Source organism: Ambystoma mexicanum, chromosome 1p (genome assembly GCF_040938575.1).
Source record: "Ambystoma mexicanum isolate Mex_15411 chromosome 1p, UKY_AmexF1_1, whole genome shotgun sequence".
Taxonomy (NCBI): domain Eukaryota; kingdom Metazoa; phylum Chordata; class Amphibia; order Caudata; family Ambystomatidae; genus Ambystoma; species Ambystoma mexicanum.
This window is the reverse complement of record NC_090921.1, coordinates 415,992,020-416,019,891: the sequence shown is the minus strand read 5'-3', so window position 1 is coordinate 416,019,891 and position 27,872 is coordinate 415,992,020. Positions and strand designations below refer to the sequence as shown.

The following is a 27,872-nucleotide window of genomic DNA, read 5'->3' as shown; positions in this document are numbered from 1 at the left end:
TTGGTGTGTTGAGCCATAAATACGATCAAGCTATTACAATTCGCCACAGGGTCAACCCCTATAGCCTCCTGTTCCATAATATTTGTGAGTGCATGTTAGGGAGACTTCTCACAAATGTGCCAATTCCCTCTACCTTAGAGACCCGCAGCAACTTTGCTGGATTTATAGGACTTTATTATTTTTAACCTGGATAGAGTGAGAACCTTTTTCCCACTCTCTCATGTATTTTAATGTGATTTTTGTACTCTGTTTCCTTTGGGATGAACTACTGTTTCCCAGAGCAGTAAAGTGAAATTGACTTTACTTATATTTGTAACTTTCTAGAGCCAGCACACTATCTTACAATAGGGTGCTGGAGGGGTTACCTAGTATCCCCTTTGTCTAGCTTCTCATGTAATATTTTTATGTTACCCTTTCCTCACTGAATGGCTGGTGGCAGTGGTTTTGTTTTTACTACTGTGGTGTGCATTTACCGCGGGCTGTGTTTGCAGCTGCAGTAAAGCACCCAAGGGTGCCAGTTTTGTCAAAATGGCCCTGGTCTTTTTTCACCATTTCTCTGTGGAAAGGTCCTTCTTGGTTTGGTCCCTTTGTTCATTTTGCCTTTGATGCGATTCACAAGTGAAGCCGCCTCTGGCTCCAGGGTCTGGGGAAGGCAGGAAGTGAGGGAATTGCCTGAAACTCCCTATGCTTAGTCTCCTAGGACACCCAAATGCACTCTGTGATGGCTGGCTAACTGACAGTCCGGCAAGGACAGCCACCCTGCTGGGTGAGTGAAAGCTAGGCTGGAATGAAAGGGAGAGAACTGTATAAAAGGTGCGTCTTTTGGCTTGGAAGGCAGAGTCGACCACTGGACGAAGGAACCGAAGAAGAACTTGAAGAAGACGTCTGCTGCAACTCCCGGAACGTTTGTTTGCCCGGTGAAGCACTGCTGCAGTGACGAAATGCCAAGTTCACATCGACAGAGAAGCCCCTACAAGGACTACTTCTCCCCTTGAGTTGGTGGGACCAGGGTCAGATTGGCCCTTCGGCCTGTGGCCGGGCTGAAATCGTCCTAGGGGAGTGGGGGCCGGTTTCTGCAGATGCCTGGGTTGAAAAAAAAATGAAAATAAATTGAAAAAACATTTTACCATATTTCTCGTAGTGTACTTGGGGACAATGCTATTTGATCCGTTGATGTCAGAGGTCAAGGGTCGCAAGGGGTGGCCCCCTTTTTTTGGGTGTCCAGGCCCATTTCATGTCCCAGTACAACGCTGGGTGGGACCAATCAACGGCAAAGTGAGCCACCTAGACATCCGTCTTGGAGCTGGTTGAATTTCCACAGAGTTGCTGCTGGAAACCGTAGAGCCAGGGCGAGGAATACCAATTTATGTGTGTTGCTTTTAAATTGGTCAAGAGCTCCAGGAAGATCATCTGGACTCTCAGGGAGCAGGACTGACTGAACCTGAGCCTCCTCAACAGAGTGCAGGACCCCAGAAGCAAGGAAAGTCCCTCTCGACAGCCAGGAACCGCGGTGTTGCTATTTGCGGTAGACGCAAGGAGCTGAAACACTAAACAGCCACTGAAAGTGAAGTTTGCCGGTTGCGAGTTTTGACCGTCCAAGTGCATTGCAGGAGTCTCCCAATGTCCTCCCTCTTGTCCCCACGACTATGGCCCAGGAATAGCGAGATCTGCAGAGCACAGGAACAGGAGTCATCTGCTGCATCTTTTCTTCAATTTAAAGGTACTGTACAAAGTCTAAGAGAACTTAAAACTCTTCCTTTAGAGTTGCTTGCATCTTCTACTACTCACAAGTCTAACGCCTTGTGTCCCTACATTGATTCATCTTTTTCTTCAAAGACTTTTGAAACATTGTGCAAATACTTTTCTACTTACCTTCAAAGACATGCTCAGCCTATCTAGACTCTTGCCTATTGACTTTGGCTTAGCCTGTTTTAACTGAATGACTCATATTGGGGGATCTGAAAGTATTTACCTGCTTAAGAAATATCTGTGGTATCTTGTTTGCTCTAATAATCCTTCCCTTTGACTTGCTCTTAACTAATTCTGAATGCCAACAGTAATACATTAATGTCAACATCACCCTAGCAAATTAAGTCACCTGAGGGTGTAGGTCTCTGCTGTATGCCATTCCAAATGGGTATTTACTGATTCTGAACTAAGATTGTGTAATTTTGAAGTGTATGTGTGTGGTGTTTAACAGTGCTCCCTTCTGAAGTAGGCTTACAATAACGGACTGGTAAATAAATTAATAATTGTTTTATCAAGAAACCCTGTGTGTAAGGGTTTGCTTGGATACTTGTCACTGTGAATCTCTGTGTAACTCCCCTACAGCTCACACTCTTGAGATAAGCCTGGCTACTCGTCCACACTACCAACCTGTGTAGTACAGACTTATACCAAAGGTTGGGTTACTACTGCCAGGAGGTCAGGGTTGTTGTAGTGCACCCTGTGGGTACTGCATACGATCTTGCCTAACAGTGCAGACGGACTATCCAAAACCTCAACTTCCTACTGCGGTGGCGGGGTTAATGGAACAGAGTGAGCTTGAAGAGAACTACATTTTAGTTCATGAATTACAGATTTCAATTCCTTGATATTGTCTGCAATACACTCAAGGAGATGTCCCGGAACATAAGATTTTCCCGGGTTTGAATCAAATTTAATCTCCTCGGGCAGCCCTTTACCCGTAGCAGATGGTAGTTCATCTATTATACTCTGTGTACCCTTATCAAGTGTTACAATCTTCCTAGTGTGAGAAGAGCAAGGGCAACATACATTATAAGCCCTGCATGATTCTTTTTCAATCTGTCTACAGGACTGCCTTGCCGTTATGAATCCTTCCAAATGGTTAAGTTTGGTAAGAATGTAATTAATGGAGAATTTAATATCAAGCATCTCGAGGTGCTTTAACCCAGGAGATCCAGGATACGAATAACAACAGGGAAAGTATAAGGCCCCTGCAGATCGGGGGTCGAGGATAGATTATGGGCAGGGGAAGGACACGGGGGATTATCAAACTGACCTTCATCTCCTACCAGGGGCAAATGATTTGGATGTTGCACTTCCTGCCCTGAGACGTAATCGTCAATCATGGTTTCATGGTGGCGTGGATCAATGGAACCCTTCCCCTGGTTACCGCTCATAAGTATAGCCGTAGCAGCAGAACTTCGAGGGGGGATTACAAATGGGTTTTTCCCAGAAAAAAGGCTGATATCCTCAATGCCTCTAGGGCGTGGAATCAGGGGGGTTAATAGACCGATGGATAACCTTATTCGTTTGTCCAGTTCTGCCATCACACCAGGTCCAACCATTGATATGGCATTCTCTGACTCATTAGCAGGATTTTTGCAAATGGGCAGCAGCATATACGGGAAACACAAAACATTCAGATTGTTCCAATTCTTGCATTTCCTGCAGGGAAAAGGAAGGCACCACCGCATTTGTGGCTTCGCTTGCAGAAAGATGAACCTGGGCTGGGATAGAGGACTGGATGTTTGCTATACTTGCTAACTGTTCCTGTCATCACTAGTCAGGATGACGATAAGGAGGGACAGATTTGCCATCCACAGTAACCAACGCGAGCGCGGGACAGGATTCTCTTCTACAGTGATATCAACCATATTAGGATCGCCCTTAACCAGACTTGAACTTATGCCCAAATTCACTAGGGTATCAATAATACTGCCATGGGACAAAGCCGGCGCAGCACATCTCCCACTACGCAAGCCGCTAGCCATGATTTTAGGTACTGTAGGTTTTCTTCTAACAAGAATTTAAAGCACCAAAGCCCTTACCAATCGATTTGATCACAGACCATGCACTAGTCAAGAATGACTAACGAAGTCCGTTAAGGTCGTAGAAATGCAATATTATAGCTTCGAGTACAAGAGTACGTTATTTTCCTGACAGCAGACTCAATACGCTCAGTACAAAGCTGGAGCAACTACAAAGCTACAACATTTTATGAGTCTCGTCAGAACAGGCAAGAAAAACAATCAATTGAACATAACTTACTTCTCCGCGAGCCCAGCCTAACAGCCACACTTACGGCACACATCCGATGAGCTCTTGCGATGCGTAAGCATGGAAGTTAATATGGAATGCTGGGTACTAGAGGGAGGAGGGAATCTGGCCAAGGGGCGGGGCAGCAAGCAGGAGAATTTAGTTGCAGTGCACGACAACAAAAATGTCCAAAGCAAAGACCAATAGGTCCAAAGCAAGAGTCTAATTAATTACTTTAGTGTCACAGCAGCAAAGTTCCACTGGAAAGCAGCAGTCACAGTGTTTCAACACCAACTCTTCTCCTTGCCGACAGGACAGTGCAAAGCTTTCCTCAGCCGAACAGCCACACTTACGGCACACTCCCGATGCGCGAGCATGGAAGTTAATATGGAATGATGGGTACTGGAGAGAGGAGGGAATCCAGCCAGGTGGCAGGGTTTAGTGTCACAGCAGCAAAGTTCTGCTGGAAAACAGCAGTCACAGTGTTTCAACACAAACTTTTCTCCTTGCCGACAGGACAGTGCAAAGCAGCAAGCAGCAAAGTGTTCCTCAGCCCAACAGCCACACCTACGGCACACTTCCGATGCACCCTTCTTGCTGGTCGGGAAGAGCAACTACCTGCTTCTTACCCTTTTCTTGCTGGGCTTCTCCCAGCTGTCTCGCTGCCGCCTGATCCGCACGGGGACCGAGGGGGACCGGCTCCTCCATCTAGAGCCCAAAGATCCACAGTCGGCAATCCCATTAAAGTGGGCGCACAGAGCTCTCCCTCCTGCTGCCAAGCCTGTTCCTCACTTTACAGTCTCTCGGTGAACGACCTGCTTTCTAACGTTTCCGGGAAGACGTTAGAAAGCTTGTCGGTCCAACGAGGAAACAAATCAATGAAGTAGGGGTTCCCCCACCTTTGGTTCTTGGCACTGTACATTTTTCACGAATATGTTTCTTTGGGGCCCATTGGCTCTAGCCAAATAGATTTCTTTGGGACCCACTAGCCCTGGCCAGTGGCCACTGTACATGTTGCACCAATAGGTTCCTTAGGGCCTACTAGGTGTAACATTACATTTTTGCCATTCTCTTCTGATTCTCGTGGGATTCCCTTGATACATCGACAATGAACTACCCATGCCCACGGTATTCCCCAGGTATTGCGAAAAAGCTTGAAAATCAAAAACTCTTCCCTGCCCTCACAGGCACTCACCAAGTGCCCCCCTCCTCTTTCCTTGCCCTTCACCCTACATCCCTATAGCTGCCTTTTCCATTCCCTGACCCTCTCCCATTACCCCCTTTCACTCTTTATTTTAGGTGGTGCGTTTTCTTTTCAGAGCGTGTCTTCCATTGTAGCCGCGGGAATCTCGCGAGATTTCCCTAATAATCCGAAAATATTCGAACTCTAACTGGTTTCCCAGACCATCCGTAACTCTTCAATTTCATATGGTATACTCTTAACACTCCTCACCTCTAGCATCATGAAATTTCATCCTTTTCCTCCAACAAATAGCTTTTTGAGCACTTTTCATTTTCATATTCCCCTGGGAATGGAGCATTTTTTTTGGAGCAGAGGGAACCCTCATCCCCATTGAATATTTTTACAAATCCTGGACGGAATAACCCCAAACCTGTCCTGGAAATTAAGTCAATGCTTCCTGCTCAAGTTGTTTCTTATTTGGTCCAAGTCCGCCCAGCAGTTCTTTGTGCTTCGGCTATACCAAATTTGGAAATTCTCCCTCTCTATGGGAAAATGAACGGGAGTAGGCTTTCTTATTAACCTTTTCATTTTATTAACACATCTTTCCCAAAATGCCCACTCTGAGGGCGTGGTGGGGCATGACAAACATTTTGTTTGGACCATTTCAGCCATGTTTGTCCCACAAGTCTAAGTTATTAGCAATAGAGTTTTTGGATATCCCGTGACTCAAGACTATCACTGCCCTATAATATATATGAGTAAATCCTCATTGGATATTCATTTACTGAAGAAGTATGCATTCTAAAGTGCAAGTACCTATGAATGCATCAAAACAACATCAAAATATCCTTTGTATGCTATAACTAATGTACAATCAAATCAGTTTGAACAGTAAAAATAAGGATCGTGCATAAGTAGAAACATGCTGTGTAAATATTTAAGCAAAAATTACTGGGTCCCTGCGCTGTACTGGGTGGTAATGGCCAGGAGCCTGTGTTAGTAAGCCTGAGCGTAATTTTTCTGTTTCTCAAATTCAAGAGGCATCATTTTGTTTAACAAAATATATTCTATTTGACACAGTAGCCCTTCTGTTTTTGTAATGTTCCTTAAGAGGTTGAAGGAACTAAAGTACCTCTCAAGGTCATACATCTCGACTCTGGGAATGAAGACCGTGGCTCTTTTGGTGTTGATATGCAATTTGTATTGCGCATATCCTTTCAGAACCAAGCCGGAAACTTGCATCTAGGCGCAGCTGTTCCATTCCTACATAACCAGTTTTAGAACTATCAGCACAGGAAGACTATTGAAACAAGTAGGTCTTCAATTCTTTGTTAAAATGAATAATGGAGGATGCTTTCCGAAGGTCAGCAGGCAGTGCACTCCAGATGTCTGTGTAATCTTGTCCTTTGGTGTCATATCTTTAATCATCATAGTTCATCGCAGGAGCTACCACAGGTTAAGTGACTGATGTAGAATCTTCAGAAGTTAGTTAGTTTGAGGCCCAAAAATGATACTAATTTCCTATCATTATCCACAAGTGTTCCAACACAGGTTAATCTTTCCGGTTGTCAACAGGTTTTGAACCCCTTGGCTTCTGAGCTCCATTTGATTGTTTTCCAGTTTTTACAATTATATCAGAAGATTTTACAAGCATGTCTATCTTGAGGGAGGTAGCGAGTGGGAATGGTCATCTTCAGAGCATCTATTCTTTGGTATCAATGTCTCCAACTCCTTTTTAGGAGTACCTTAGACTCTACATTGGGCTTCATAAACTCAGACTCACTCCTTGGTCTCAGCTGAAAAATTGCCAGTTGGCGCTGCTGCAGTGGGGTTCGCTATGCCATTCACCACTATCTCTTACTCAAGTTTAAGGTTTTGGGCTCTACTCCTTTACACAGTGTGCAAGTAGTTTTGTCATGATCCCAGGGTTGGCACCGTTTGGGCACTCTGGGTTTTTCTATCTACATTAATTTGTGATAAAAGGATGTCTTGTTCATGAAAGGTAGAATTATTAAAAACATCTTTAAATGTTCTCCTATACAAACATCCACAGAGTTCAATTACTCTGGCTTACTTCTTGTCTCTTTAAAAACCTGCAGGCTTTGGCAAAGAATTCAGTATCCGCTCACCATTAAGGCTTTGGCAAAGAATTCAGTATCCGCTCACCATTAAAGTCAAAATCTGCTTTTCTGAAAGAAACCGCTTTTCAAAAGGCGTGCTTGCTCCATCCCTGATCGGACCAGAAGGCAAAATAAACAATCTGAAGATGATATGATGTGATATGGCATTTATAACGTGCCTATACACAAGTGTTTCAAGGCGCGACAAGATGGAGCTTACTGAGCAGACAATTGGGGAAGAATCATGAACACCATACAAGCATGTATTTTTATCATATACCCACCATGACATGAGCAGAAATATGGTAAACAAGTTGGCATATTACAGGCGTACCACTAGAAAGGCATCACCCTTAAAATAATACTTATTACTCCCTTTGTTTCAACAACAAAAAATGCATTTTGAATGGGTAACATAATAGTTCCTTATGGATTGTTTTTGTGTTCTGCAGGTAATGGTTAACGACGAGGTAAACCCTCTATAGTTGCAAGAAGACGCACACTAACCTGAAAGCATTTGTACCATGCCGTGAGTTAGTGCTCCTTTAGTAAGATTGGACAACATCTCAACATCAAGATCCCATGCAAATGCCCTACATTGAGCTTTACAAAAGCTATGTATGTAGCAAAAGGAACCCACTTTTTCTACTATAAAAGTCTTCACTTACGTTGTCGTCTTTGAGACGTCCTTCATGCTGGTCAGGGGGTCAGAGTTGTCGGGGCATCGAAGGAGGCAAGGAGCGAATACAATGGCTAGGGAGTTGGGAGACATTCGGTTGACATCTTCAAGTGAGGCCACCCTAAAACCATACAGTGGATAACATGAGTGTTTGAAAATGTGGCTTCTACAAAGACTGCAATTTGTTTCTATAAACCAGATGAGCAGAACTAAAAAATCATCAGCACATTTTCTGGTTCAATATCTAAAAAGGAGGAAAAGAAACTAGATCATGGTAGGCTACTGTGCCACAGAACCCAAATCTGTAAGACATATTGTTGGCGGTGCGAGTAATCAGCTAGTCAATATAAAAAAATATTGTTCAGTGCTGCTGTAGTAAGATGCAAACCTTTATAGTAAATATGCCCATATTAATTATAAGATTTATAAACCAGACTTAAAAATGTCTGGACATTGTGTGCATATGATACCTAGGTAAAGACCAAATAAAAAAAAGAGCATTCAAAGGATATTAAATGGGAGGAAACGATAACTAGCATTCTCACCTGGCCACAAAGTGCTATAAAAATTAACCAGACACAGAAAAATATATGGAAGAGTTAAGCATATATGCAGGTCCTGACAAAAATTACCATTGTATATTTGGATACCGACCCAAATATTGATGAAAGGGCAATGAAAAGGGAATTATGTGCTATAAAATCTCTTACTGAACAAGGTGGAAGATGAGCCGCTCCAGGGTGTTGTGGTTTACTTGTGGAAGCTGTTCCACAACCTTGTAGAGCGCACACAACTGTTCTTGCTTTCCAGGCAGCTCTACAAAAGGAAGCAGAGGTGGCAAATGTGGGAGATGAAGCACTTGAGAAATAGGTCTGAGATGAAGAGGAATGCACAGATGGAGTGAGGTCTAGAGTGCTTTTATCATCTCCTTTCTGATACCCTTCCCAAAAAACATTTTTAAAATGAGTGCAAATACCTTCTACCTATTCTGCATTATATGAAACTTTCAAACAGTGTTTGCATTAAGAGTGCTTTGCTCATCTGTGAAAGTGCATCATCAATCTGAGGTAATGACTTATTAACCAAAGAATCAGCCTTTTCCCTGCAATCAATGCCACTGGAATGCTCAGTATGGGGACCCAGAAATTGACAGTAAAATCCAGATGGTATCATGCGGCTTTGTATGAATGTACAACAATGATCTAGGTGTGCTTCCCAATCCCCTCGACTGTTGCTGCCCTATGGCATGACCCTAATGCCTTTACCCCCCCCAGGCCACTCCCACTGCTTTTGTTTAATACGGCAGTGGATGTTTCCGCAACAGGTGTCTTTCTCAGGCAGCTCTCTGCCTGCCATGCCCATCTACTGTTCCCTTCACAGCTATCTTCCCTTTCCGCTGCCCACACCCCCAAAAGACACATTCTGTGCAGTCCCTGTCCTTAAAACTGCCATGCCATTCCTTGCCCATGGTAGCCTTCTTCCGGTGTAAAAGCCAATGTGGCGACTGACACACTGGTGCCCTCCCCTCAGCATTTGCGGGCTACCTTGGGCAGGCAGCAATCAAACCTACTATGGTACAAAACACCAACTTCCTTCTGTGGTTATCAAACTTATAATGATGTTCTATTAGTTTAGTATAAACAATTTCTTAAGGCTGTTTTGATCCTGTTTAAATTCAAAGGTCAATACATGAGTCCATAGAACAAGAGTTGGAGGGAGAGTTATAAAATGACCATTACAAGTGTGCATTATGTTATCTCAATCATAAATACTTCTTTGGCTTTCACACAAATAACACCTTTTCAGCTCTTATCTTCTGTAATAATATCCTGGCGCATCTATATAGCTGATCAAAATAGCTTATTGAATTAAACGCATGCTTCCAAGATGTGTGTGCATCCTGCAGGTCATATCAATGAAGCTAGGTTTTAGGAAAGATTTTTATTTTTGAAGCTTCCACCCAACGTAAGAGGGGCATCTGACTTTGACACATTTGCAACCTCACAAAATACCACTTCCATAGACTCAGTCACGCAGGAACATGTTAACAAAAATCAAAAAGCATTTGTTTCCATTCACTTCAATGGGAGCACAAACCTGATTTCACCTGGTTTGGGAGCCTTTGGGTCACTACAGAGCCATGCTCACGTCCCGTTTCCTTTTTTACCCATCACAGAGATCAGAAAAGCTCCAGTGCATTTATCCTGCACCCCCCTGGAACTGGAGTGCCTCAATGCAATTACAACGTCTAGTTTTGGGACTATGTAAAGGCATCATGAAGCAAGACACGCAACAAATTCAAAGTTCAAATAAAAAGTATTTATTAACTTAAATGTCAGGATGGTGCAAGGCCTAACTTTCCCTATACTAGAGTGGGATTTCGCTACTTAAATATACCATGGATAGTCGGAGTCAGTAAGTTCAACTTGAATGTCTGTCTGTGTCCAAGACCTATACGTGCCCTAACAACTAAAGCTAAACAATGAGTAGGGATGTCAGTAACCAAAGTAACAGTGTTCAAACTAAAGTTCTGAGTTTCTTCCAGCTCCAGGCTTGCTCATGGCTCTCTTCCCAAAGTTCAAGACAGTTATAAAAAAAAAAGCGTCTTTTGGTTCCCTTCCCCAAGATCAACAGTTCTTTAGGCTTCAAATTAACTAACTTGTTTAGTTTGCCTTTTCTTTCCATCACTTGAACAACTTTAGGTAACAGTCTGTTAGGGAGAATGTGTATTTCTGTGCTAAAATTCTCCCACCTTAGAGACCCCCCATCTCTTTCGCTGGATTTAGGACTTTTTATTTTTAACTCTTGAGTGAATGCAACCTTTTTCTCTCTCCCTCATGTCTCCCCCCCCCCCGATTTGGTATTTAGGGTTTCACTGTTTTTGGAGTCTGACAAACTCCATAGGCATCTGCTTTTTGTATAGTGGCACACAACACCTTTAGTGCAGTGTCACTGAGAAGTCCTTTGGATTTCTCTTTAGATTTAAACACCTTTCCTTGGGTGAACTACAGTTCCCAAGAGTAGTAAAGTGAAATTGAATTTGCTTACCTTTTAATTTTGCAGGTCTAACACACCCCATCATATGCAGAGGGCTAGGATGTTACTTAGGAGCCCCTTATCGAACTTTCTTATGTAACATTTTTTGTTACCCTCCCTACTTTAAATGGCATGATGCTTTTCTTCTGCAGGCTGTACCCTCAGCTGCAGTATAGCACCCATGGGTGACCATATTGTCAAAATAGCCCTGTCTTATTTTTTCACCATTTTCCGTTTGTGAGGTCTTTCTTGGCTTTTCTTGTGCGCTGAGACAGCTTTGTTAGTCTTGCCTTTGGCGGGCTTCAGCCCCTTGCTCCAGTGTGTCTTTAAGGACAGGATGTGAGGGGGGGTTCCGAAACTCCACTGTCCTTCGTCTCTAGGAGTCCTGATTGGCCGGCTGGCTCTCCTGAAATGAAAGCCACCCTGCTGTGTGATTGACAGCCTAGGCTGTGCATGAATGGGAAAACTTGCTTAAAAGGTGAGGTTCTTGCGACTACAGGCAGAGTCTACCACGGGAAGAAACATCCGAAGAAGAAACCGTGAAGAGAAGCCTGCTGCAACCTCCTGGACTTTCAATTGCCCGGTGAAGCCCTGCTACTGTGCTGACCTCCTTTTTCACCTTGAAAGAGAAACTCAGACGGAACTACTTCTCCCCTTGGGTTAGTAGGACCAACTAACCCAGAGACGAACTATATTTTGGTGCAATCCCGACTTGGCGTGCTTCTCTGTTGCTGCAGAAGCCCAATGCCAGGGGTCGAGTGTCCACAACGAAGTGCAACGTCTGCCATGGAACAAATCTTGCCAAAAGCTCCAGGAGCCTCCTAAGGACACTCCAGAAGCAAAGTCCCCTCACCAGAGTGCAGGACTGAGAGAGCAAGGAAAGCCCAACCAGTGTCCACCGTTCTGCACCAGTGCTGTTTGCAAAGCGCTGAAACCGCAAAGTGCAGTTGAAACAAATACAATTCTTAGCTGCCTACGACCTTACCGAATACTGCCACAGGAGCCCTCCAGACGTCCTACTTCTTGTCCCCGCGACTGAGGCTCAGGAACCAGGCTCAGCTTTGCTGTAGCGAGACGAATCCAGCTGGACCCCTTTCTTCTAACCAAAGGTACTTTTTCGGCCTTGGGGGTAATTACCTTCTTGCCCCAAGTCGTGCTATCTCACTTGAGACTCGCACCTGATTACTTTTAGTTGCTTTCAACTCCCTTGGGCTTAAGAGCTTGTGTTCCTACAAGTGATTTTTCAGAACTCTAACTTTGTGCAAGACTTTTTATCCAAGAAGTGCATCAGAACTATAGACTGTGTCCCAAATGACTGGCTCTCCTGGCTCCCCCCAAGGCTCTCTTCTAAATCCATTTACTTTGGTATTGCTTATCCCCCCCACAGGTTGCAGCTTTTTGAATACTGTTACTGCTGGGAAAGACTTATCTAGACTTCATTGGAGGATTCATGTCCTCACATGTTCTGAGAAACTGTTCTAACCTTTTTACTTCCCTTAACCCTTCCTTTCTGAAACTCAGAATCTACAAAGTATATGGATGCAATATATAAATGCAAATACTGTCCTTGTAATTGAAGTCACCTCAGGGTGTAGGAGAAATGTATTGAGCATATCCAATGACCATTCACTGGCTTTACCGATTCTGAAAAGTAATTTCAAAGTTTACTCAAATTGTTACAATCATTTGCCTTTTCAAAGAATGCTTATTTATTTGTTTATTTATTTATATATCGCTGACCGCCCGCAGGCATCGAGGTGCTTACATGGAGACATGTACATAGCTCAAGAAGGAGCCAGAATGAGGTGACAGGAAAAAAACATAAAAAATACCAATGAACTGATTCAGTGGGGCCTAGATGGGAGGTTACTTGAAAAGCTCTGTTTTGAGTTTTTTGCAGAAGACCAAAAGATTGGACTCCAATCTAAGGTGCTTCGCAAATTTGTTCCAGTTAGGGAAAGCTCTGCCCATGCCGAGTTCTTTCTTGTGTTTCAGGGGTGTTATGAGCCCATTTGCTTATGATCTTAATGCCCTGACGGGTGGTAAACAGTGAGTTTGGACTTCAAATAGGCTGGTGCCTTGCCATATAAACACTTGTGAGTTAGGCACATAGACTTAAATTGTAAGCGTTCCTCTATTCTCAGCCAATGAAGGTCCCGTCTAGCTTCACTGATGTGTTCACTTCTTGCTTTCTTTTTGACCATTCTGATCGCGTTATTTTGGACCAGTTGGAATTTTTGGATGCTTTGCCTACTAGCTCCTACCAGGAGGGCATTACCATAGTCCAGACGCGACATGACGGTAGCTCTTGCTATTGTGGCGCAGTTTTTCTCACTCAATAGTGGTTTGATGGCTTTAAGTAGCCGGATGTAATAGTTGCAGTTTTTACTAACATACGTAGCCTGGGCATCAGAGTTGAGGGATGCTTCCAACGTCATGACTAATGTTTTAACCTTATCTGTCACTGGAATAAGGGTTTCTTTAATTTGGAAGACCTGATATTCAGTGGGGAGTTTGGCACAAGCCTGGATGGAGCCAAATACCATCAATTCAGTTTTATTGCCGTTCAGGCACATCCAGTTATTTAAAACTGATGTTAAATAAATAACTATTTACTGTTACTTGGCTACTTGTACCTGAATTTCATTTGTACAGCTCTACAGTTCACATGTACCCGTCTCGAGAGCTGCAGTGCATTTTTCCAGCAGTCTCCTGGAACTTGAATGCCTCACAGCAAGTACGTCGTCTACTTTTGGGACTATGTGTAGGCATCATGAAGCAAGACACAAACAACAAATTCAAAGTTCAAATAAAAAGTCTTTACTGCCTTAAATGCTAGGATGCTTTAAGGCCTAACTTTCCCTATAATAAAGGTGGGATTTCCCTACCTAATAAACTAAGGATAGCCTGAGTCAGTAAGTTCAACTTAAATGTCTGTGTGTCCAAGACCTATACTTGCCCTCACAACTAAAGCTAAACAATGTGTAGGGATGTCAGCAACCCAAGTAACAGTGTTCAAACTAAACCTGCAAGCTATTTTCAGCTCCAGGCTTGCTCTTGGCTCCCTTCCCCAAGTTCAAGACAATTCCTCCCCCCCAAAAAATGTCTCTGGGTTCCCTTCCCCAAGTTCAACACAGTTCTTTAGGCTTCAAATGAACTAACTTGTTTAGTTTGCCTTTTCTTTCCATCACTTGAACAACTTTAGGCGACCAGTCTCAGCCTCTTGGTTTACTCCAAGGAAGGGCTACTCTGTCTAGGTGCAGTTGTCAGACCACATGGTCCACCAATCATAGGCCACGCAACTGATAACCCTTGGCACTTTACAACAGTTCATTCCTTCTCATAGGACTTCCTTGACAACACAGGTTTCCTTTCTGCACCTGTGCTATAAAACCACTAAAACTTCTGATTCACTTTACTGGCTTCTTTCCTATATCAACATGTGACTCTCGCACACTTTCCTCCGTGGTATTTCTCCTGGTTACCACCTTGCTTTCACGCTATCCAATAGTGTTTTGCTTTTTGCTCTTTTCACTTTGCTTGCAAATGTTGTTTCCTTAAATTCCTCTCGTTCGCAAATGCACTCCACTTTCAGTTTCATTCTTGCAATATTCTAATACCCCTTTCTTTAATTAATCATTCATAACTTATTGAGTGCTTTTCAACTTGTTTGGTATTCAACAGTTCATATTTGGTCATCCGACCCATTTAGCAGTATTCAAACACTCATTACTTGCTTGGCAGCTCGTTTGTTACTCAATTAACGTTTTGGTCTCTAGACATCTTTTTGGTATATTCCTGCTTGTTCGGCATTCGCACAAACCCACACCATGCCACCGGAGTAACCCCGATGTGAGTGGACCTTCCCTGCCCGTCACTGGTGTGCAGCCGCTCCCCCAGGTGCTCTGCTCTCTCTCGCTCCTCTCACTCCCGAGGAGCTCCGGGGAGCAGCGCTCACCCTTTCCAGCTCTTACTACAGTGGTTGACGGCGTCTCTGTGTTCCCCACTCCCAACAGAGAACACAAGCAATGGGCTGTGCGTAGCTCCAGATCCTCTAGCGGCCTGCGATGGAATCAGCATCTTCCTCGCTTCTCTGCTGCCGCTGTCCTGTTTACTGGCCCGTATTCTGCCCGCTCGACCGCAGATGGCCGCACTCTCTGGCCCAACTGGTTCCAGTTAGGAAAGATTTCTCTTTACTGTATCTTTCCTTCCATTTTTATGGACCCGCACATTTTTTGCTTTTATTTTTTATCCTGACCTGTACTTTTTACAGTGAATCCTTAAGCTTCACTACACTGTCTTTTTCTCATTTGTTAAGGGGAAACTGGCATGTCCTTCAAGCTGTCAGTACTGTAAACATTGTTTCCCTTAGTCTAGTTAATACTTTTAGTAGCTTATCACTTGTGGCAACTTTTATCATTGTACAAGGCATCTTACAATGCAGTACAATGGGGTACACTATTATTTTGCCCTAGATTAACTCGGAGGATGTTTGGTTACTCTAGGTGTGCTAAATGGACAAGCTGGTGGCAGCAGTGACTTTTTACCATTTTGGGTGCTTTTCTTTTTAGCCACAGTTGGCTAAGAGTGGCTAGTGTCCAAACATTGCCATGCCACACAGATTGTTGCTTGTCCTTTGGTCATCTTGTTATTTAGCCTTCTTCATGGCCTGTGAGGCCATGAAAATCCTTATATGGCCTTTCAGTGTCCAGGACAGCAGAAGCTTTTGGCAAGCTACTGGAGGGCTATGTCTGTTTGCTGGCAAGATGTGGGCTGGTACTGTCTTGTCCCCCACAAACCGGTTTCAGTGTGTCTGAGTGTTATGCATGAGTATTCCCACCAGTGGTCATGATTGGACCACTGCTGGGGTGTGTGTGGGGTTAGTTCTGCTATTGGGAGTTTCAGTTCTTACCTGGCTTTTAGGATAAGAAGAGGACACCTGCACCCACTCTTCAGAGATCCTGGAATAACCTGAAGGAGCCAATCTGCGGGACAAGTGAAGAGACGGGAGACACTTCTGAAGGAGACCTGGTGACCAACTTCTGCTGCTGTCCTGGAGGAGCCCTGTTTTTCTATTGATCTTCAGTACTCCTGCGAGGGAGCTGCTATCCGTGGAGTGGAGGGAACATCCATTCCCGACGCCTGCTCGGTACCCTGCAAAGAAGTGCTGTCAGAAGTGTCCCAGGACCGTCCTGTGGCTGACCAGCTCTGAATTTGGGATACCGCGCTACCGATGTCGTTCCGCATTGAGGCCTGGTACTTGGGGGATACTCAGCTTGTCCTACAATGCTTAACTCAGCGCAGTCCTAGCGTCAAGGGGACCATAGATAGGAAAGAAAGTCTGACCGCGACAAGCGAGTCCATTTGCGTCGCCGTGCTGCTGTGACCACCATCAAGACAGTTTACCCGAGTCGAGTCCAGTCCTGAGAGGGGTCCGGTATGTTCTTCTGCATTTTTCATCTGAGACTCTCGGCACCAGCGAAAGACGGTGACCGAAGATCTGTTCGAACCTGCAACCCCCTGAAAATCAAGGACTGAGGCTGATGGCGGGAAAAGCAGCTACGGAACTTCTTCCATTGACCTGCCAAGTCCTGTGAAGAATCGGAGTACGGGGGGGTGAGTTAGAGTGGTTATTACCTGCCCCTAAACTCCCTTTAAAAGTTTGCTAACTTTTATAAACCATTTGCTATACTTTGGCTTTGCCATTGCTTGCTCCTGCAAGCCTTCCGAAAGATGTGAACACTTTTGTTAGTTAGAATAAACTGTCCTCTAACCCTTGGAACTGTTCATTGACCCCAGAGACAACTACCTTCATTTTTTCCTGCATCACAAACTGTGTCGGAACTTTTCCTGAACTTTTTTGGCATAAGGCCCCAGACAACTTAGGGGAGGACTTTTGAAGTTAGGGTTTATTATCTGTGGACATGTAGTGCAAAAACTAATCTCTACTTTCTTTTACATGGGTTTCATTTGTACTATGCCCTACTCTAGTGACTGTGTATATGTAATCTATTATTAGTGTTGTGTGATATTTATACCGGTTAGTAGTCATTTTTCATAGTGATATTTGGCCATAAATAAACATTTGTATACTTACTGTCTAAGTGTAATGTTCGTTTCCCATTGTGTCTACTCATTGTGGACCCTATACAAGATCACATCTTGAGACTTAGCCTAGACCTCTCGTCACTGCTACCTTGAACTGGTTTGGCTACAGCTCCCAGAGTTGTCCCAGTCACAATATAGGTTGGCCTTCTATACATTTGTCCACAAGGCCAGAGTATAGAAAATCAGTCCTAACAGTTACCCTCTCTGCTGCTTCTGACTTTTTATATACCTTATTAGGGTGAATTCTCAGAAATGTGTTAATTCCCTCTACCTTAGAGACACCCAGCAACTTTGCTGGATTTTGAGGACTTGATTTTTTTTAACCTGGAGAATGAGACCCTTTTTCCCCACTCTCTCATGTATTCTAATGTGATTTTTGACCACTGTCTCTTTTGGTTGTGGAGTCTGACAAACTCCATAGGAATCATCGCTTACATTGCGTCACACAGCACCTTCAGTGCAGTGACACAGGGAAGTCTTTCAGATTTCCCAAAGGTTTAAATACCTTCTGTTGGATAAACTACTGTTTCCAAGAGCAGTGGCGTGAAATTGACTTTACTTATATTTGTAACTTTCCAGACCCAGCACACACTATCTTACAATAGGGTGCTGGAAGGGTTACTTAGTATCCCCTTTGTCTAGTTTCTCAGGTAACTTTTTTATGTTACCCTTCCTACAATTAATGGCTGGTGGTAGTGGTCTACTTTTTACTACTATTGTGTGTGTTTCTACCACGGGCTGCATTTGTAGCCACAGTAAGGCACCCATGCGTGCCCATTTCATCAAAATGACCCTGGTCTTCTTTTTTTCGACCATTTCTCGTCAGGAAGGTCCTTCTTTAGATTTACTCTGTGCGCCAAACCAGGTTTGGTCTCTTTGTTTGTTTTGTCTTTGGCAGGATTCACAAGTGAAGCCCGCCTCTGGCACCAGTATGTCTGGCAGTGGGAGGAAGTGAGGGAGGTGCCCAAAACTCCCTGTGCTTAATTCCCTTGGTTACAGGAATGCACCCAAAGGTGATTGGCCGTCTGGCTGTCCAGCAAGGACAGCCACCCTAATGTGTGATTGACAGCTAGGCTGGAACGAAAGGGAGAAACCTGCATAAAAAGGCGAGGCTTTTTGGCTTGGAAGGCAGAGTCGACCACTGGACGAAGGAATCCGAAGAAGAACTTGGAAGTGACGCCTGCTGCAACTCCTGGACCGTGTGCTGAAGCTCCGAATTCGCCTCGACTAGAGAAGCCCTGCAAGAACGACTTCTCCTTTTGAGTTGGATGGGACCAATGAACTCGAAAGCAAACCCGTCTGGACATTCTCTCGAAGCTGGTTGCATTTCCACTGCAGTTGCTGCTGGAACCGAAGAGCCAGGCAGAGGAACACCAGATTGTGTGCGTTGCTTTGAAGATCCTCCGGACTTCCCTGTTGCAGGACTGACCAAACCTGACCCACCTCAGAGTGCTGGACCCCAGATGCGAGGGAAGTCCATAGTGGTATCCGAGAACCGCTGTGTTGCTATTTGCTGTCAGACGCGAGGAGCTGAAACACTGAAGAACCGCTGAATTGAAGTTTGCCATTGCTGCCGCTGACCTTCCCATTGCAGAGCAGGAGTCCCCAGACATCCTCCCTCTTGTCCCCATGACTGAGGATCAGGAACAACAGGATCAGCAGAGCTGTACAGGAACAGAAGCCAGCTGGAACCATTTCTTCTAACCAGAGGTACTGTAAAGTCTGAGAACTTTACTCTTGTTGTGTAGCCTTGCTTGCTCTCAGTTGAGACCTGTCTTGGTTACCTTGCAGAGTTGCTAAAGCTTTGCCCTTCACAAGCCTCTCAGCTTGTGGCCCTTCCAGTGTACTATTTTCTACAAACATTGTGCTAGACTTTTTACCTACCTGCAAAGAAGATCTTCAGCTCCCCTTGACATTGTGCAGTTAACATTGGCTGTCCTGGCTCCCTGAGATGATACTCTTTACCTCGATGTACTTTGGAAGGTGTTTAAAAGTAGTTGCCTGTTTATGAGTTATTTGTTAACCGTTGTATATTCCTCTATTCTATCTTTTTCACCTAACTCAGTATTGCTCTAAATGTGCCAGTGGTAAATCAATGTCCAAAGTGTCCTAACTATTTAAGTCACCTGAGGGTGGTGTGCCATCCCCAATGGGTGTCATCTGATTTAGAGAAACAGTGTGTTTTGAAGTATATTTAAATGTTACATGTTTTGCTCCCATTCTGAAGAAGGCTTATATAACTGACTGAAATAAATTAACAATTGTTTTATCAAGACACCTTGAGTATAAGTGTTTATTTGGATAACAGTATTGCGAAACTCTGTCTCACAACCTTACTGCTCACATTGACCCCTCTTGAGATGAGCCTGGCTGCTCGACCACACTACCAACCTGTGTAATTCAGACTTGTACCAAAGGTTGGGTCCCTATTGCCAGGAGGTAAAGGTTGTTGTAGTGCACCCAAAGGGTACTACATACAATCTTGCCCAACATTCCCAAAACACCCCTGTCCTTGGTCTCTAGGAATGCCTGAATGCACCCAATCCTGATTGGCAGGCTGGCTGTCCTTTCGGGACATCCACCCTTCTGTTTGAGTGACAGCCTAGGCTGTGCATGAATGTGAGAAACCTGATTAAAACGTGATGGCTTTGGGACTAGAGGCAGAGTCGACCACTGGGAAGAACACCCGACCAAGAAACCGTGAACGAAGCTTGCTGCATCCTCCTGGATCTTTGAATTGCCCGGTGAAGCCATGTTGCTGTGCTGAAACTCCTTTTTCTGATCGACAAGAGAAGCTCCGGAAGGGATGACTTCTTTCCTTGGGTTAGTGGGACCAACTAACCCCGAGACGAACTCCACTGTACCATCTTCCCTGACTGGCTGTACTTCTTTGCTGCTGCCGGAACAGAGTGCCAGGGGTCGAGAAATCCGTAGTCAAGTGCAACATCTGCAATCCGGCCTGAAGCTCAAGGAGTCTAAAGACCCGCCAGAAGCAGGGCGACCAGAGCTTGAGTCTGCTCATCAGAGTGCAGGATTCAAGGGGTGAAGGAAGCCCAACCAAGATCCAAGGTGGTGTTTGCGCACGCTGAAACCACAAAGTGCTGCTGATCCGAAAAGAGCCCGTAGCCGCAGCCGACCTCCAAATTGCTGCTGCAGGAGTCCTCCAGACGTCCTCCCTCTTGTCCCCACGACTGAGGCTCAGGAACCCGGGATCAGCACCGCTGCAACAGGACAGAAGCCAGCTGGACCACTCTTCTTCAAACCAGAGGTATTGTTCAGACTTGTGGCAATGTCTTTAGCTTTGCTCTTCTCAGTTGAGACTTTCAGTAGCTACTTTTGTTAAGAGTTGATTTCAACTCTGCTTTCCACAAGTGTAACAGCTTGTGACCCTACAGTGATTTTCTACAAAACTCTCTAACTTTGTGCAATACTTTTATTAACTACAAAGTGCCTCATCTCCACAGACTGTGCTCGAATTGACCTTGGCTGTCCTGGTCCTGTAGACTCTTCTAGTCCATTGACCATTATTTTCTGTCCCTCAGAGGTGATAATTAGTTTTGTAGACTTATTGCTGGGAAAGGTTTTGTCCAGACTTCATTGCAAGATTTAAGTATACTCACAAGCCCTGAGGCCATGAGATCCTGTTTAACTGTTTACTTCCTTTAACCTTTCCTTTCTGCAACCTCAGAATCTGCAAAGTGTAAAAGTGATATAGAAATTAAATGCCATTACTGTCCTTGTGAATGAAGTCACATCTGGGTGTAGGAAGTGTGTAACAAACATATGTAAAGAGTATCTACTAAACGTATGCTGAGTATTTTAAAGTATATTTGATTGTTACATATGTTGCCAGTTTTAAAGTATGCTTATTTAAAAACTGATGTTAAATAAATAATTTATAATTGAAACCTTGAGTAGAAGTGTTACTTGGCTACTTGTATTTGCGAATTTCATTGCTACAGCTCACATTTACCTCTCTCGAGATAAGTCTGCCTGCTCAGTCGCACAACCAACTTGTGTAGTACAGGCCTATACCAAAAGGTGGGTTACCCAATACCAGGCCGACAATGGTTGTGTGGTCTCACACAGTATTACCACAACAATTCTTGCCCAGCACTCTTGAATAGCCGGTCTTGTAACTTTCACAAATATGAATACACTGGTTTCAGATGGCTTGAAGTCTGAGAACTTTTAACATTGCCTGACAATAACTTAAAGAACCTTGTTGGTGGAGGGTAGATGAGGGAGAAAAACATTGTTGAGTGACAGTACTACTTAAGCGGTGTAAGTATCACAATGTGCAGGAGTTTGCTAAGCAATGTCAGTGAACGGCAATGATAAACCACTGAAGAAACATACCGACAGCCCGGAGAAAGTCATTGTACTGGCTGAAGGTCATAAGTGGTTCTGGAAGTTCTCGCAGCCACTGCTTCAGGATGCCGGTGATGGTATGAATTGGATAGTTTTCGAGCTTCACAGAACTTGGATCTGCAAAACAAAATCCTTTAGATAAGCCACGCCCTGACAAGCAAACCAACACTTGCATGGAGGATTAGTGTATGCCATAATCTCCTGTCTATCATGACATACAGGCTCTCATCAGAAATCCCGACAAGCTGAGTAATGATTACTGTGGAGTTTAACTGAAGTTTACCATCAATGCAAACAGTTTCTATACACCATGAAGAATAACACTAGAGTGGAAGTAAGGAAAAGCAACTCGCATGATGCGGCAGTGATGGGCTAATACAATTTGCATACTTCTGGTTCAAAAACAATATATTAATGTTGCACCCCCACATTTTTCTACAATTATTTCGGAATAGGACTTCTGTGAACTTCATGTCCCATCAGATTATTATGCCTGAACAACCAGATAAAATGCTTCAGACAATGAGATGGTGTGGTTTTACTCTGTATTGTCCATCAACTTGCATCCTTGGTGTGCATGTAAGCAGTGGCAACATTAAGTCACAAGTTGAGCTACCAAAAAAGCCAGAAGCTCGCTTATCAGACTGCAAATGTTACATTCATTTGATTAGAATTGTCCATGACTTCAGAGCTCAAAGGCTTTGTTAGGAACGATTTTCTTTTGGCTGCTCTCTCTCGGGGGACATATGGAACCCTCCCCATACCCCACTCCAACTCTTTGCTGTGGTTCTAAATTGCTCCTGAGTTTTGGAAGCAAGTGACTTTTTTATTTCACTTGCCTTGATACACACATCTGTTTCGGGGGCACTGATCAGTCCCTATAGCCATCGGGGCAGGAGAACTCTGCTCTCCATTGTGAAATTCCTTATTTTACAATGCAATTCTCACCTTACAGGGAGGTGAGGTAGGGATAATTGGTGTCCCTATAGCTTTATTTTCCGCAACAGAGGTTACTTGCATGATATGTTCAAGAAGGGCTAGTGACAGTGGATCATTTTCTGCTGTGTTTCTTTTAATTCTCATTCACATTTTAAAGCTTAATCCCTTTTAGGGTACCATATATTGTAAAATGGTCATGACATATGACTTTTCGTCCAGACATTTGCTTGTATTTTGGCCTTTTTCCTGCCTTCTCCGAATTGGCATATAAGGTAAGCACTTTCCACAAGCAATGCTCCAGTTTTCCTTAGGCAAAGCCGCAATGTGTGAAGGCTGATACAGCCTCGTCCCAGTCCACATCCATGACAACGTGTGTCAATTGCTGGGCAGATGTGGTGGCCAGCAGCCATCCAGGATTGGATAGCTCCTGCCAGTGGGAATGGTGCAGATCCTTAGTGTTGGTGGGCTTGGGAGCTACTCCTAATCGTATCCTGAAGAAAAGGAGGACTTTTGCAGTCATTCATCAGATCACCAATGGAGCGCAGTCATCCCACTAATGACCCAGAACTCATTGTTGCAGCCAACCAGCATGGTCTTCTGTCCAGACGAAGCCCTGCCTCTTTGCAGATCTCCAGAATACCTTCATCAGTGCCTCAACCCCAGTCTAAAGCCGTGCATGAGGATCCTGCCCTTGGAAGCCAACATAATGGTCCTTAAAACATCTTGTGGGCTGGTCAAGTTATTCTGGGCTGTCTCACTGCATCAGTCGTCATCCTGAGTTTGAACTTAGGGCTCCGCAGACCCTCGACTTGTGAAAAAAGAGGCCTCGCCCTGCCTGCAGCTCTCCAGAATGAAGAGGGACCGTGCAAAGCTTCTTTGTTTGCACCATGAGTAGATTGTTCTGCCATTTTCTTCAAGTGTCCATCGCTGAGCTCTGCTGGCAGTGTCCTGGGGGTCCTCTGAGGTAGACCATGTGGTGCTACTTTCTTCATTATGCCCAGGTTGTCCAGCTGTCCATTCACAGGAACTGTCACACCAGAGCTTGGAACCGGCGACTAGCCGGACCTAAAGCCTGATGTTGAAAGTGACCTCTGCACCCTAGACCTCTAGACCTCATTGGAAGCAAGACACAGATTGGGGGCCCACTGATTTCAGGAGCTGCCAAAGTGGTCCCTGAGTAAATCAGAGTACAGGGGGTGAGTAAACATACCTGTTCCTACTCCACTGTCCTTAAAAAGGGTTTAACAGGCTCCAGGTCCTTACTCTGCCTCTCCCTTGCCTGACCGTGAATGGTGGAGTTCTGGTCAAGGATTCCCCCTGGGCTTCCCCTAAAGTGGTTAGATTGGGAGGGGGTTTGCTAAGAACCTTTCTTCAATTGTTCTACTACCCTAAAGCACTTAGACTGCTTGTTGACTTCTCCAGCTATTGTTCAGAATCTTAAAAAGACTCCTAGTATTCTGAAGAGAACTGCATTGGGACAAGGAGCCCTCTGTTATAGTTGGGGAAGATCTTTTAAAGGTGTAGTGATATATTTCAGAAGGCTGTCAATGGTTTTCCTAACTCTTTTCTACATATTAGTTTGCTAATCTGGTTCTTACTTACCTGGTTCTTTATTAACTTGCTGTGCTACACTAAAGTTGCTTGACTTGTTTTAGTGGTTTCTAAAGTAAAGTGTTAGTGCTCTATATCCAGCGCACCAGAAAAAGGAGTGCATGTGCATAATAGTAGTTAATGTCTTAGTGCAATTCTTACCTGTGGTTTTTAATTGCTAAGAGTTTGTCTAGGTGCTTAATATATTCTGCCTACCTTGTGTCATTAAGAGTGTTCTGTGTGTGCTTAACTGAACCCTTCACCACTCACACTCTCTGACGTCTAAGCCTTGTTGCTCTGTCACACTACTAGATAGTTTGGCTAGATAGTGCCTTTCCCTTTTTCACCAGAATAGGGTGCCCTCTTAAAATCTGGCCACTCAACAGGTCCATCTCAACAGGTTTCAACAAAGATTTCACCTGTGCTGGGTAGAGAGTCAGAGGGTCACCAGTTAACATTTTAGAGCATATGCTGGCTCTTATAAGTCCAAGCTTTACAAATCTCATGTACTGGCCTTTCCCATTTTAAAGCATTGCTACGAATAGACATTTTAAAAGGATATATCTATGTGTCAAAGAGACAGACCACGCTCTAAAAACGTTTCATAGCAGGTCTACGAAATTCAAGGGACATTCGAGTGGCTGACGGCACTGATCATTTGCTCATTTTAAAATTCTATTCAAAAGGTGCAGAGACCCAGCAATTTTAGCTATGCTTTTTAAAGCCAGTACCATTATCTAAATTCTTAAAGCCATTGCCCAAGTATTCAAGTACACTGTGGGTAGCTGGTGCAGAGCTCCAACAGTCTCCAAAGCTGAAGAGCTGACTGGGCTCCCTCAGCTCCCACCACCCGACAATCATCCAAGGAAATTATGCAAATGTGTGCAGGAGTCTTAAAGCGGTATCGAACATGGTTTGCAAGCAGTGAAAAAACGTGCTTTCATTACTTTCAAATGTACCTTGTTCAAGCTTTCATCCTCCTAAATGCCCCTAAATATGTTGCTTAATGATCCTCGTTGGTGCTTTCAGACTCCCAATGACCCTTAAACACGTTGGTAAAGCAACATATTCAGGGGCTGTTAAGAGTCTGAAAGCGTTAATGAGCAACATTTACAAGCAGTGAAAGGGGTGGGGGTTGAGGCTAGCCTATGAGTGACAGGACAGCACCGAGACACAGACCAGCTACATCTAAAGAAATTGTAACTATTACCTGAAACTTCTTGGGAACTTCAAACCCTACATCTCTGAAGTGAATTGTGCATCTATTGTTCGAGCCATCATACTATCATGAATCGACTACTGTAACTCTCTCTTTATCGGGGCCAGGAATAAATGCATACACCACCTGCAGATGCTGCAAAACGATGCAGTTTGGGTCATTAAGAGCATCCCTAGATGGGAACACATTTCGTCTGGGAGAGAATCCCTACACTGGCTTTCCATACCTGGCCGCATTCACTTTTCTCTACAACCCTAACCACACTCTTAGGTCGGTAACACGGGAACAATTAGGTCCCTCAGATTTAAAAAGGGTGGTGCACTTGGTAGAGCTTACCCACGAGGGCAGCACAAGTGTGGAATTCACTCCCAAGCTTGCTCCGACTGGAAAAGAAAGTTACCATTTTAAGGAACCCAATTGAAAATCTTGCTCTTCGAATGAACATGCAAATCTGAACCATGAATTTAGCAGTCAAAGGGTTGGAACCATTTTTGTATGTCCTGCCCCCTCATGTCCCTTTGTGTTTGCGTTGGCCCCCTGATGCCTGTGGGTTTCCCAGTGCAGTATAAATAAAAAAATAGAAATACAGCATGATTAGTGCCACACCAATGATTTAGGCCAAGACCCCCCATTACAGCACCCACAAACCGCCCATTTCCCACACTACTTAAAGCACTGCCAGTACCTATTAGCGTCACTGTGATTGTAAATGCTTGATGAGAAGCAATGTAAGCATTTGCAAAAGAAATTCTTATCTGCCAGACTATGGGCTTCTTTGTTATGCAGCGCATGCATATCCTGAGGAAAGGTGGGGTGATGCGGTTGCTGGAGAGGCAATGGAGCCGAATCGCTACAAATCCTTCTCTGGCCCTAATCTTTTGTAAATAACAGAGTTGCAGCACCTTTAAAACACATTCACAATGAGAAAAATGCCTTGTCTGAGTGTATTGTATTAGCATATTTGATTGCTGGTCAAATTGACCTTTTCTATTCGACTGAATTTTTCTGATGGATCTTTTGTTGAATTTCTGTCAAAATAAAATAAATACATATGTGGGGTGGGGTAAAGGAATAGGTTAAGGTGTGTGTAGTGTGGGTTTCCCCCCGTGATTTCAATCGGAAAAACGACCAAAAGAAATTCAAATAGGAAAAGGTCCATTTTTTTCAGTCAAACAGACCTAAACCGAGTGTATAGCTCCAGCCACTGTCCATCTCCTCCCCTTGCATGCAGACGGCAAGACGATGCACCACAAAGTGGTCGCCGGTCCCCTGGCATTGGTGTTCTGCAGCTCAATAAGGTCGCAGGACGTCAGGGGATGTTCCAAATTGAAGGTCATTTTAGCAATGATTATGTCCACCAGTCGAAGGGAGGAAGTCACCCTGTTCGGAGTTTCCGTGTCGATTTGAAAATGGGGTCAGGACAGCAGCAGTCCCTTCAGCAGGCTTCTCCAGTCACTGGAAAGTGCTGTCAGTGTCTCTGGTTTCAGTCTTCTTCGGATCTTCAGTTCCAGTGGTTAACTCTGCATCAGCCTCAGGATCCTCGCCTTTGATCCAGGAACCCAGCCAATCAACATGCATGCAACTTTCAAACTTTGGGGGGTGGCTGTCCTAAAAGGACAGCCAACCTCTCAGTTGGAACTGGATCCAGGCAGGCATGATAGAAGACTTCCCCCCTCCGCTTCCTGTCCTCACAGACACACTGGCGCCTCAATGGGCTTCACAAAGGATTCCCACCGAAGACAAAACTTGAAGGACCTCCCCCACACTGCAAGGCAGAAGGACCAAGAAAGGACAAGCCATCATGAATAGGTCAAAAAAGAAGCAGCAATGAACACAGCCAGGGTAAAATATATCCACTGCCACCAGCCATTCATATGAGCTGGTCACTGTAACCAAAAAGTTACTGAAGCAGTGAGAAAGGGGATACAGTAACTCCTCAACACTCCACATAAGTTGGGGTGTGTTGGTCTTTAAAAAGAAAAGGTAAGGATAAAAAGTATCCTCCTATACTTGGGAAAATAGTTCACACAAGAAAAAGAAAAGAAAAAAGGAAGCCCAACGGGCTCCTAGCAACACTACACAAAAAGTGTTGTGTGCTGCAAAAGTAAATGCCTTGGCTAACATGGAGGAAAAGATGATTCCATAATATGATATTATAATAATGAACAAGGGTTCCCATAGTCTGCGCAAAAAAAAAAATGAGTGAGGGGGGGAAAAAGGCTCCCACTCACACAGGAGAACAGACAAAAATCCCAGAAGACCAGCAAAAAGTGCTGGGGGTCTCAGAGGTTGAGTGGATTTGGCAGGAAATGAAAAATCTCCCAAGCAGTTGTTTGTCCTTAATCTAGGTAGTTCCACTTATGTATTTGTCCCTTGTGACTGTTTCATTTACTCCCCTCTACAACGTGGTCAGAACGTCCCTCAAACTCACCCCATTGTAAGAAGCTCACTGCTTCCAGTCAAATATGATTTTTCTATTGTAAAAAAAAATGTGTTATCAAAACAGCACTGTTCTGCCTGTATATACATAAATAAAAATGAAGCAAATTCAAAAAGAGTTCCTATGAGGAGGTGTTTTGGGCAGAGGGGCAGAAACTGGGTGAGAATGGACATCAATGGGTGGGA

At 44.2% G+C, this 27,872-nt stretch overlaps 1 protein-coding gene across 9 annotated transcripts in view; it reads right to left on the bottom strand.

Annotated features, from left to right (window-relative positions):
* The window catches only part of MYO9B (myosin IXB), a 925,026-nt gene that overhangs the window by 80,014 nt on the left and 817,140 nt on the right, over nucleotides 1-27,872 (bottom strand). For all 9 annotated transcript variants that reach the window (XM_069649217.1, XM_069649219.1, XM_069649218.1 and 6 more), the window contains 3 exons: nucleotides 21,488-21,616; nucleotides 8,695-8,800; nucleotides 7,974-8,105 (listed from right to left, as the gene is read on the bottom strand). In XM_069649217.1, coding sequence (XP_069505318.1) covers nucleotides 7,974-8,105; nucleotides 8,695-8,800; nucleotides 21,488-21,616 — 367 coding nt within the window. The remainder of the gene's footprint in view (nucleotides 1-7,973; nucleotides 8,106-8,694; nucleotides 8,801-21,487; nucleotides 21,617-27,872) is intronic.